The 12808-nt window shown below is 45.4% G+C and overlaps 1 protein-coding gene across 1 annotated transcript; it reads left to right on the top strand.

Annotated features, from left to right (window-relative positions):
- Positions 1-4255: 4255 nt before the first annotated feature.
- Positions 4256-8295, top strand: LOC113029210 (uncharacterized). Its single transcript, XM_026179962.2, has one exon. The coding sequence runs from the start codon at positions 5834-5836 to the stop codon at positions 8039-8041; it is 2208 nt and encodes a 735-aa protein (XP_026035747.1). The 5' UTR covers positions 4256-5833; the 3' UTR covers positions 8042-8295.
- Positions 8296-12808: the final 4513 nt, after the last annotated feature.

The following is a 12808-nucleotide window of genomic DNA, read 5'->3' as shown; positions in this document are numbered from 1 at the left end:
AATTGGAAATTATAACACCTCGTTAAAAATGTGACACCCACTTCAATCTTAATCTGACACAACAGAAATGATGCAAAATGCCAACTTTTTATTTTTAATTCAAAAGTTTTCATTACTGTTGTTTTCAAAGTGTAAATATATCTGCTAAAACAGAACAATGTAAAAAGGGGAAAGCTATAAACATATAGGCCAGTGGAAAAAATTAAATTACTTGCTTTGTTTCTCTCCTCTTCCTCTTTTTTCTTCTTTCCTTTTTCACTCCCAGAAGGATTACTCTTCTTCATGTTCGCTGACTTGCCTTCGTTGTTGTCATTTGGTTTGTTTAAACAGAGGCATGAACGGCACGAGGAGGCGTGAGTGAAGTCAGACAGGAAGTCGGGTCTCTCTGTCACTGCAAACTTCGCTCATTACCGCTGCTGTAGTTTCAGATTTGTCAGCCCCTGGGGGGGTCTCACACTGGCCTGGGGCCCAAAGCAGTTGCCTGCCTTTCCTATAATATGCCCAAATGCTGAACTTGTTCTTTAAAATGAGTAAAAAACTATATCATTGTTTTGCATTCAAAAAATTAACAGTGGCAGAGACAATACAATAGCCCCACGGACAAGTTTATTACAGTGCCATTGTTCACTGTAATTAATGTCAGTTTCAGACTTATTCAGACTTTCTGAAGTAGAGGAGAAGTCATTATCTCTTTACAACAGAAGTGAAATAAGGTGCACCTTGATTCAGAATAATGGGATTATAAAGTACCACCACTTGTTTGGTTGCTCATCGATTGTCACTGAACAAATGCAGTTGAATTATTTCTCACAGTAGCACCTTTGTTTATGACTTCCATCAGCAGCATTTTTTTCCTTCAGGCAGTGGCATATTGGCATTGTGTCACCACACCACAGCTTTACTCTGGACTAGGGATGGGTACCGGTATCCGGTGCCATAACGGTAGTAACCAGACCGAAAAGCAGCGCACATTTCGTTGCTTTATTTCCCCTGAGATGTCATACACTTTGAATTCTAGCCAATCATTTTACCTTTCCAAAGATAGTAGGCGGGCCCAGGTACGTACGTTCTTTTAGAGCAGAGCTACAGATTAAAAATGCCCAAGGCGAAGCGGTCAAAAGTCTGGCTGTACTTCACAGTAAAAGATGCAAACTCAGCAGCCTGCAACAAGTGCTTTAAGGTGATACTGTGATACAGTGCAAAGGAGGTAACACCTCGAATCTGATGAAACACCTGGCGACGCATAGCATTTTTTTTTAAAGCTGAGAAATTCACCGTATTTGATAGCTTGCTGCAAGACCTCACACCGAGCACATCTACTGCGGGTGTGGTGCCTGTTATCAGACCCGGAGTTTGCAACATCCCCCAAGAACCCGAAGATTAGAGTCCTGGCCCCTAGCCCTGCCAAGGTAGCAGAAATGATGACTGCGTGAGTAGCTTAACCCTTTAGAGCCGGTCGGAGCGGGCACACTCTGTTTTACGTAACTATTTTTAAATCCCGGTAGCTCTGCAACCACGTAAGCTAGCACAATAATTTTTTTTGCATGTGAAACCGGAGGAGTTGTACTTACATCTTATGCCATCAGCTTGTCCTAGGTCACGGTTTCCTTCCACATAAAGCTTTGCAAAAACTGCATAAAAAGCGCTTGCAGGAACAAAAACATAATATTCCAGAAACACGCTTTGCCGATCCGATCAGCTGTTCATAACACTTCCTACGTTGGAATAGACGTCAGCGCGAACTTTTGCATGTCCGCCATTACCTGCCCGAAACCGGAAGTGACGTCATTTTCGCGGAAATGTAGTCTTTTTTTACCATCAGGGCCTATACTGGTCTTTTTAAAAGTTATGTTTGACTTTATGACTTTCTGTGTCGTTTCTGGGATGCTTAGGACTCATATTGCACTGCTGGAAATAGTTTATTTTGATGCACATGCTGCTTTTTTGCAAATTTGCAGTATAATATTTATTTTCGTTTTTCCTGCAGTGTATAAAAATTGGTGTATTTCAAAAATAAAACTATGAAGACACTGTTACGTCCCTCTGCAGCTTCTAATAGTCTCAGTGTTTTCAGCTGGTGCTAATTGGCCACACCTAGTCAGGTGTGGATAGAAGCATACCTGAGGCAAGCTTCCCGGCAGTGCACTAGTCTTTGCCTTGGTGGCACCAGCCATTTTAGCCAACCTGGTTTTCCATTTTAGGATGAAACCTCTTCTCACACTCTGTTATTCATCTCCTTTTTTTATGTTGCGGCTTTTGAGCCGGGTCGTAACATAAGTGGGGGCTCGTCCGGGATATTTGGACATTTTAGTGGAGACTGAATGTCAGTTTGTTTTGCTTTTAAGTGGGTGAGTGATGGTGGTCACTGTAATTGTGCAAACTCCCTTTAGTTAGTGTGTTTCAGCTGGGTGGCTGTGCTGCCCTTCCATCGAAGCACTTGTTTGTTGTTTTGCTTTATTGTTTTAGTTTATTGTGTTTGGTGGCTATCCTGGGTGGGGGTGCGCTTCAGAGTTTGGTAGGAGACTATATCTCTGGTCTGCTGCCTGCTCTCGAGTTCGCGTTTAAAGTTGCCTCGAGCCTGGTACACCACTGAAGACTAGGGTAGGAAAAGTAAGGGTTTTGTTGTTTTTAGTGTTTTAGGCTGGGAGTTGCACATAGTAAATCAGTGGCACCAAACTTGGTAGGAGGTTTGAGACTATTCATGATTATGGTCTGTAGCTGAGGCAGGTAGGCTGTTTTTAAGTTGGCATTGTGTGTACACCATGTGTGTGCATATGTCAGTGTTGATAGATGCTAATGAGATCCTTGTGAGGTGAGCGTTTTGTGATGTGACCTTTAGTGTTGTGGGGAATATGGCTATTTTGTTGGATCACTTGTGAGTGTTGTTGGCCAGGTGATGGCAATAACACTGTGGGGTGCTGAGCCACCCTTGATGTGATCATTGTGTGGCCATAACTCTCTATTTTGTGGTTGGTCACTAGTGTGCTTGATTTACTGAACTTTTTGGATTAGAGTAACTTGTTGTGGTATAGGGCCACTTGTATGTGACTGTTTGTGTGGTGGAGACAACAGATCACTTGTGATTATTTGTTGCTACTTTTGGTTTTGTGTTGTAGCAGGTCAGGTAATCATTTTGGGCTTGACTGTTGTGCTCCTTTGTGTTGGTCACATGTTACTTTTTGTCTGTTCAGTGTGGCAACTTCAGATCCTCATGTAGGGGCATCCATGCTTAAAGATGCCAACTTACTTTTGAGGGATCAAGGCTTCAGAGGGACTTTTAACTTGTTTAGGGGTCCTAGAGGAACCCTTTTAAGGGAGGAGGTGTTACGTCCCTCTGCAGCTTCTAATAGTCTCAGTGTTTTCAGCTGGTGCTAATTGGCCACACCTAGTCAGGTGTGGATAGAAGCATACCTGAGGCAAGCTTCCCGGCAGTGCACTAGTCTTTGCCTTGGTGGCACCAGCCATTTTAGCCAACCTGGTTTTCCATTTTAGGATGAAACCTCTTCTCACCCACACTCTGTTATTCATCTCCTTTTTTTATGTTGCGGCTTTTGAGCCGGGTCGTAACAACACTCAAAATAAATTTCCTGTGGTAGGAAACTATTTTGTGCAACTTTTTTGTATTTAGTTTTGAGGGATAAGCCTCTTAAATTTCTCTAACTAGAAATATATGTTAAAAAAGCAAAAACGATTTTCAATTTTTTTGTAGTTTATTGCACTTTTTTGCAATTTATGTAATTACTATGCACTTAATGAATACATATTATTAAAATCTGGGCTATAATTGTTGTATTGATGTATAGCAACTTGAAATGCTCCCAAAAATGGCTCCACACCATGTAAAAATATAATATAAGCTCTGGAGGACTTGGTTTTATGGTAGGTCTTAAAGGGTTAATGTTGTTCGTGTGTAATTTACGTTGAGTAGGCTAACTGTAGCTGTTGCTGTTCTGTGAGTCTATTGTGCAAGTGGTGTGATATGCCCATGTAGAAAGGATGGCACTGCAACGCTGGACTTGCCCTTACTCTGGGCTCCCTCTTTATTCTGGCAACTGGTACAAAGAAAACAGCACACAGTCTTCATTAACAGTGTGCAAAGCAACTGCAACATTCAGTTCTGTTAAAAATAATTTGTAATTGTTCTATCTCATAGAGAAGCATTAGAGCTGAGTGCAAGTCAAAAAGCACCCGACTAGCTAACGAGTATTAGCTTAGCATGCTAACTAAAAATGCTACTCGTGAATAAAGTTACTACTGAAGAAAATATAATCTGATCAAACATTATTCAGCTTTAAATATTGTTCAGCTTTAAAGTTACTGTGCAACTGTGTAATAAAAATGTGCTCACGACTTTGGCCTTGAGAGCGATAAGAAGCGATCGCCTCATCCTGCAGGTGCAAGATATCTGCAAGCGAAGAGACTAGAACACCCAAGGCCGCTTTCCTTTTATGGAGTTGTTTTTCTGCTAATGCAGCACTTTCCTCACAACCCCCTCCTGTAAGTTTTAGAGAATATATACCCATCCTCACAGCAAATATGAGGAATCTCCTGATGTGAGCTGTGTTGAGAGGTTGTCTCTGTCTCAATAAAAGTTCACTGATTCCCCATCTGCAGCAGGTGTCCGGTTGTCTTCATTCTCCGCCAGCCTGGTTAAGTCAATTCCTCCTTAACATCTAAAAGAACCTATTTAATGAAGGAAGACGGGTTCACTTTGTGTTTAATATTATCCTATTGCTGTTGTTGTTTTTTTTTATATCCTTCAATTGGCGTCACGAACAGGATCCGCTCCAGGTCAACTGGAACGGATGGGAGGACATCGGCAGTGGTCTGAGTGAACGGAGTTTGGACAAAAGCTGTGTGCACACAAAAACAAGGTAAGCAGACCTTTTATTTCTGCTATATTGAACATTATAAAAATACTTAGTGTCCAAACTCCTAGTAATTCATAACCAAAATTGTCTGGCTTACTTAAGGCTTGTTGAGAATCAGACAAGTAAATAAGAGATAAGTGAATAAGAAATAAGTGAATAAGTGAATAAAGATAAGAGTGAACTGAGGTCTGACCACGGTTGCAGCCGACGGGTTGCTCTCCGGTGTCGGATAAATACCTCAGTGCAGGTCTGGGACCTTGAAAGGGTTTATTAGTAACGCCTTTCTAAACAAATTAAAAGGTTAAAGGCCTTGAGAATATTTTTTAGTAATATTCTCTAAACTACAGAAGGGTTAGGAAGGCCCAGAGGACTTTATTAGAAAAGATCCTCTAAAACTTAAAAAGGAGAAGTACTGGTTGGAGTCCAAAGGAGGGGTCCCTTTGATCAATAGGAGAAAACGGATCTCTTCTTAAAACCCCGATGATTTTAGTGTTTTAAATGTTTTGATGTTCTGTTTGATATTGGACACACATAAATACACGCTGAATGCTTGCTGTGGAACACTGGGCAGGACAGTTTGGTTCTCCGTTGTTCACAGATTACACAATTAAAGGAACTAGGTTCCTCTTTTGGTTAAAATAATACACCACACATAGAATTTTTTTTACACATTTATTACATACATAAGGAGGGTAATGAGTGACTGCAGGTAATGTATGAAGTGTGAATGAGACGTGTGAACAAGGTGACAACCAACTAGCACCCCTATCAGGAAGCTCTAGGCAAGGTTACCCGCCAGACTCCGGTTTGGTAGAAGCTTGGTAACACCTGAAGGGATATTTCAGTGCTGACTCACCTTTAAAGCAGCGCCCCAGCTGTTAGTGCCTAACAGAGGCAGAAACCCAGCTGGCCCAAATTCTCCTTTAAAATCAATAAAAGAACACTCCTCCATTGACAGTAAAATGGATGGAGAATTAGATCGAGAAACTAATGATGATGGTTGGGGTCCCGGTGTTATTCTTAGCACATTGGGAGAACAATTAACATGTGTTGAGACAGTCATCAACTCCACACACCAGCCTAAAGAAGCAAAAAAGCAGAAAGAGTCATTGAGGAAAACAGCTGAAAGGTTAATGAAAGAAAAGGGAAAGGACGAGGGGAGTAGTGGTAACTGGGGAATAATTTGGCAGAATAAGGCTATGCAGGCAAAAGAGAAAGAGGAAGAAGCCAACTCAGCAGCAGCAGGTGCAGGTGTGATGAGCGGGGTGAGACACAGAAAGGAAGCAGATAAGCACGCAGGCCGCAAAGCTAAATTTAATCACTGGGTGTGTTTATGGGAAACTGCAAAACCACACATGAAGAAAAATAGGTCTCAGCCACCTCCCTATTCTGCCTCAACTCCTCCCTCAGCAGGCATATATCCGGTACTTAATATCTCTGGTGGAATAATGACTATTGGAGAAGAACCGCCCGTAGCTCCAACTCCCATAGATACCAAGCATTTTTGCCCAGGAAGCTCCTCTCTGTCGGCGACATCCTCAGCTAGTAGTAGAGCCCCCTCTTCCATGTCCCATTGTTTTGGAACCGGATCTGAGGGCCTAACTGACCCATTTGCGAGCGCACCATTTGCGGTTCGAATGAACAGACAGGAACCCACTGAACAACAATTAACTGATCAAGAAGCAGCATTACGCAGCTGCTTAAATGAACATAGGTCAGTGGTCCAGGTGAAAAATCGTGTTGCGTCAGCCCCTCTTTCCCGGTCCAACCCCTTTGCCAGCACTCCTGTCGCTGTTAAGGGAGATCTGACCGCTACTGCAAAAACTGAGCCTGGCACTTCACCAAATGTCACAGTTACCATGTCTTTGGTGGGCCGTCAGGATCCGGAAACACAGATGAGTTTAGCCCACGTTTTTGCTGACACTGATACCCCACCAGGCGGGGAAGAAACTGAGGATACTGATGATGAACTCAGTGACCTTAACCATACACCCCCCTCTACCCCTCCCAGTTTAGGATATCAGACTAGATCTAAGGGCCCTGTGCCTCAGCCTCCAGGCATGTTTCCCCTGGTCCAGACTAAAGCGCAACGTAGACCAGTGTATCAACCTTATTCATTCGGAGATGTCCAGGCCCTAGTGGACAAACTCCCTGACATAATGGAGGGAGGGAATGCCTGGTTGGCTGGTTTGGATAAATACACAGCTGGACAGGACCTCGCACTGGGAGATTTTAGAGCTATTATAACTAGGTGCACATCCCGATCTCAGGCAGCGGACCTGGAACAAAATGCGGGTACTACCACGCATGAGAACGAGGTGCCACTAATGCAGGCCTTGAGGTTTATTGGACCGGCCCTGCGCAAACAATTCCCACCCAAAAATCAAGGCACCTTACAGAAATTTAAATGGGAGGGAAAGCAAAATCCCACCCATTATCTAAATCAGGCTGTTGAAGACTGGGTGAACCATACAGGTCATCACCCCAGTAGGACTTGTTCACAGAGCATGTGGTTTAGAAGGGCGGTGCTGAGGGGCATTCCGGAGTCAGTAAGCCAGAAAATGGAGGATAATCCTGATTTGCAGGACTGTGACTTTGCAATCTGGAAGAAACATTTGATTTTTAATCTTAACAAAGTGCAGATTAAGTCTGATGATAAAGCGGAGAGCGTCGAAGATTTACAGTTGCAACTGTTGAAGGTTCAGCTGCAGAAAGCTAAAAACGACCTGGGTGGAAAAGGTGACAAGCCTAAAAAGCAGCTTGTGGCCGCTGCAGCTCCCCCTCCTGGTCCAGTTGCCCCTGATTTGTATCCGAACCCATGGCCAACTGATCCACAGCCCCCCCAGTATGGTGCTTATCACTCCCCGGCCCCTTATGGGCAGAGAGGTTCCCCATTTGGAGGAAACAGAGGTGGTTTCAGGGGAAGGGGTCAGATGGGAGGTGGTAGGGGAGGCCAGATGTATGTTTGTTTTCGGTGTGGACAACCTGGACACTGGGCTAAAGCGTGCCCTTTGAACCCGGCTGCTGGAAGAGGCAGGGGAGCCCGTGGTGGGCCCTATCAGCATCCTGGCCACAGAGGTGGACCTCGTGGTGCTTTAGTTGAAGTGCCCCCGGCCCCACAGATGCCTGTGATGGGGTGGGAGTACTACGAGGGTGGTCCCCAGCTATAGGACACCCCACAGACTGCCCAGGACGGTGAAGGGACAACGGCGGACCCTATGCTGTCCATAACTGTAGATAGAAGAAGAAGCAGCTTTTTAGTGGACACTGGAGCTACGTACTCCACCATTAAGGATGTTGCTCGTGAAAGACTTACTGACACAGTGATTACAGTGGTGGGCATATCTGGGGAACCTAAAACTCTGCCTTACACCGTGCCCCTCCCCACAACGGTTGGAGATCAGACCTTGTTACACAGCTATGTTTGTTCAAAACAGGCACCTGTGAATTTACTGGGAAGAGACTTGTTGATTAAATTAGGAGCCACAATACTCTGCTCTTCACAAGGCCTAACTGTGACTCTCCCTACTGGGGTTGTGCTTCCCTGTTCTAATGGGCCAGAGGGAGGTGGTCAGTTTCTGCTGCAACCCTCCTCCTGTTTGACGGACTCTGCTGACATCTACTGGGCATTATTGGAAGTTGAAACACCTGCTGAACCAGGAGTTTGTACTGCTTTTCAGCAATGGCGGCCGTGGCTCTCACTCCTACATCCTTATGTCCCTCCCCCTGACCCACCTCATGTTACACTGTTTTATGACAGGCATGACACCACCTGGTACCAGCACATGTTCCAAGAGCAGTGTGAGGGGCGGGCTTGGTCTCTGAACATGTCGTGCATTTTTGCGGCACCGGAGGGAGTGGCAGCAGCGGTTACTTTTACAACAGATCAATTACAGTGGTACATGATGTCTGATGAGGCAGCTCCCCATGTGTCACTGGCCTTACATCCTGGACACCAGGCTAAGGAGCTGGGTGGAATGGTTAAACGTTCCCTTGCGGCCACTGACTGGACACCTACAAAACTCCCACAGGTTTTGTTTTCTCCATCTACCAAGACATACCAAATTTTAAATGATTGCTTTAATTCCTCAACACTGCAACATGGAGTGGTCAGCGGGTCACATGGCAGAGAACACACAGACCACTGTGATGCTGCGCCTTTACTCGACTCTCTTCCAGATTGTTTGTGGTCCCTTGGACCCACAGATGTAGGTTTAGTTGATGTGGAGCCAGTCTCTTTTCAACTGTCATCTGCTACCCCTTTGTGGCAGCCTCAGTACCCACACAGACCGGAGGCTGAGGCTGGGATTGCAGAAACAATTTCTGGTTTGGTCACTGCCGGTGTCTTGGAGCCCTCCTGCTCTAAGTGGAACACGCCCATCCTACCCGTTGAGAAAAAAGGCACGGGGAAGTTCAGAATGGCACATGATTTGAGAAGGATTAATGCCTTACTTGGCACTCCTACTTTGCCTGTGCCTAATCCTTATGTTGCCTTGACCAACCTCCCACCATCTCATGCCTGGTTCACCTGCATTGACTTGGCTAATGCCTTTTTCTGCCTCCCACTTCGTGAGTCACTGCGTGACATTTTCTCATTTACATTTAGAGGCCGACAATGGCGTTACACTCGCTTACCACAGGGATTTGCCCTCTCCCCAGGACTGTTTAATCAGTGTTTGAAAGAACTTTTACAAACCAGCCCACTACCATCTGACTGTATGTTAATACAATATGTGGATGACCTTTTGCTGTCTGCCCCCACGGCTGACATCTGTTTGGAGGCCACCAGAGTGGTGCTTCAACACCTGGCCAACACAGGTTTTAAAGTGAGCAAAAACAAACTACAGATTGCAAGAAAACAGGTTTCTTTTCTAGGCCGCATGGTCTCACAGTCCGGTATTTCCTTGTCCCCAGAACACAGGAACTCAATTTTGCACCATCCAAAACCTCTAACTGTAAAAGACATGTTGTCATTTTTGGGCCTGACTGGTTACAGCAGGACCTATGTCCCAGACTATGTTGGCCTTACTTCCCCTTTGCGCGCTTTGGTAAATGAACAAGGCATGAGAAACCTCTCTGCTCCCCTCTCATGGACTACAGAAACAGAACAGGCGTTTATAAAGTTAAAACAACAGCTTTCTGTCGCCTCTGACCTTGCTGTGCCAGATTATGCTTTGCCTTTTCATCTTGATGTTTCTGGAACTGGAACCCATATCAATGGTATCCTGTTCCAGAAAAAAGGGGGAGAGAGAAAAGTGTTGACATATGTAAGCGTAATGCTTGACAACACTGAAAAACGCCACCCACCGTGCACACAACACGTTTCTGGACTTGCAAAAATCATTCAGAAAACAGCACACATAGTGATGAACCACCCACTAAAAATTTTGACATCACACAGTGTGGTGGCCTACGTCTCCTCACAGGCCTTCACACTCACTTCACTCAGGCAGAGACGCCTCAGTACCATTTTGGAAGCACCACACATCACCTACTCACATGAAGGCATAAACATGGCTGATCACATGGGATCAGGGGAACCACATATGTGTGAAGAGGTTGTGCAGGTACAGGAGAAAATCAGGCCAGATTTGCAGGCAGAACCTCTAATGGATGCAGAAAAAGATTGGTTCACAGATGGATGTTGTTTCAGAACTGAAAGTGGAATGTTGAAGGCTGCATGGGCAATAGTGGAACAGACAGACATGAGATGGAAAACAGTGAAGGCAGAGCAGTTGACAGGACAACAGTCTGCACAGAGAGCTGAACTGAGAGCGGTGATTGAAGCCTTAAGGATGGGAAAGGGACAGAAAGTGAATATATACAGTGATTCAGCTTATGCTGTGGGAGCAGTGCATGTGGAGCTCAAGCAGTGGCTAAGAGCTGGTTTTTTGACAGCCAGCGGAAAGCCTATTAAACATGAGATGGAAATGAGGGAATTAGCGGAAGCACTGTTGTTACCTGTTAAGGTGGCAGTGGTAAAATGCAAAGGACACAGTGCCGGATTGGATTTAGTGGCATTAGGTAACAAACAGGCCGACTTAGTAGCAAAGCAGACAGCTGGTTACTTACCCTCCCTGATTATGGTAATGGACCCAGAAGCCACACCCCCTCCAGAAAGACCACCCATACAACTAGGCCTAGCCACAATCAGAGAGTTACAGGACAAAGCCAGCCCCCAGGAAAAATCATTGTGGGTAACAAGAGGGGCCACAAACACAGATGTTTGGCGTGGCCCAGATGGAAGGCCCATTCTACCGCCAGGGGTCAGACAGACAGCAATGGAAGAGGCACATGGAGTGGGGCATGTGGGACCTGCACAAATGATGAGGAACTTAGCCGCCTGGTGGCACCCTTATCTAAAAGACATGACAAAATACATGGTTAAAACCTGTAAGGAGTGCAACCAATTTGGAATCAAGCCCGCCCTCAAGCCAATAGCAGGGTACTTCCCCATCCCACTTTGCCCAGGGAAAGAAATAATCATTGATTACACAGACATGGTGGACAGAGTGGGTGGTTACAGGTACCTGCTGGTGGCTGTGGATGCATTTTCAGGTTGGCCAGAAGCCTGGCCGACAGCAAGTGAAAACAGTAGAACTGTGGTGAAGTGTCTGATTAATCATTATATACCACAGCATGGGTTTCCCGAGGTCATAAGGTCGGACAATGGTTCACATTTCAGGAACCACGATCTGCAGAGGGTTGAAGCCGCATTAGGTTTGAAACATAAGTTTGGCTCAGTTTACCACCCCCAGTCCCAGGGGAAAGTGGAAAGGATGAATCAAACTCTAAAAACTAAATTGGCTAAAATCTGTGCACAGACCAAATTAGATTGGGTTAAGGCATTGCCTCTTGCATTAATGTCCATAAGATGCTCAGTAAATCAAACCTCTGGTTACACTCCATTTGAGTTGGAGCATGGCAGGCCTTTTCCTGGCCCCTCCTCTCGCCTGTTAATGTCGGATGAAGCTGATTCAGACCTCGATCCGAGGACATATTATAACATGCTCCGCAGTTTTGTTGCCCAGTATTCCTCACAGGTCGCTGAAAGAAACCAGCAAGAGCTGAAAGAGGCGGCTACACCTGGAATGGACTACGTCCTCCTGAAAGTCACAAAGAGAAAGTGGGCTGAGCCTCGCTGGACAGGCCCTTACCGCATAACAGAGCGGACCTCCCACGCTGTCAGGCTCGAAGGGAAAGGTGACACCTGGTTTCATTACACACAGTGCGCTGCTGCCACCGAACCAGGAAGAACCTTAAGAGAGGTGCAGAAGGACCTGTCAGAAGGAGCTGCAACAGCATCACCAACCACTTGAGGGAGCCAAAACTCAACCTACAAGCCGGCTGGTTACAAAAGGGGGTGTTCTTCATACTGAACTAAACATTTTTTTTTATTTTTAACATCTTTTATGACTTTGCTTTTATATTGGCTTGAGTTTTTAAGATTTACATTTTACATTGCAATAGTTTTAACCGCTGAAAGCTCATTTAAAGTTGTGTCACTGATACTTTTTGTTGCTCTTTAACTCCTAGAACACGCCCTTGGCGAGGTGGGGGGAACTGGACCACCTTTCTGTGCCCCATCATCCTCTATTAGACGACATCCAAGCTAAGTAAACATGTCTTGGCCCTTTCCCCCTGAAATGACAGGCAGGCAAAGATGTTGCGTCTTTGTTTGCTTCCTGGCCCTGGGTCTCATTCCCATTGGCATAATCCTGATCTGTGAAGGGCCCCCGACACTTCTGACACTTTCAAGTTCAAAAGCTTCGCCCCCTTCTGACAGTCCCAATCTGACAAATGTAGCCCCTAGGGTCTTGCCCACCACTTCCTCTCCAGTTTTGCCCACGCCCGATCCATTTAGAAAAAAACGACACACGGTTACCTCCTGCACCCCAAGTACGACTAGAATGATTACTCTCTGTGTCCCCAACAAT

The sequence above is a fragment of the Astatotilapia calliptera genome, chromosome 19, assembly GCF_964374335.1.
Source record: "Astatotilapia calliptera chromosome 19, fAstCal68.1, whole genome shotgun sequence".
Classification (NCBI taxonomy): Eukaryota; Metazoa; Chordata; class Actinopteri; order Cichliformes; family Cichlidae; genus Astatotilapia; species Astatotilapia calliptera.
This window is presented reverse-complemented; position numbering and strand designations above follow the sequence as displayed.

What these genes read in the sequence shown, in the direction of transcription:
- LOC113029210 (XM_026179962.2), top strand. Translation starts at nt 5,834, where the DNA reads ATGGATGGAGAATTAGATCGAGAAACTAATGATGATGGTTGGGGTCCC.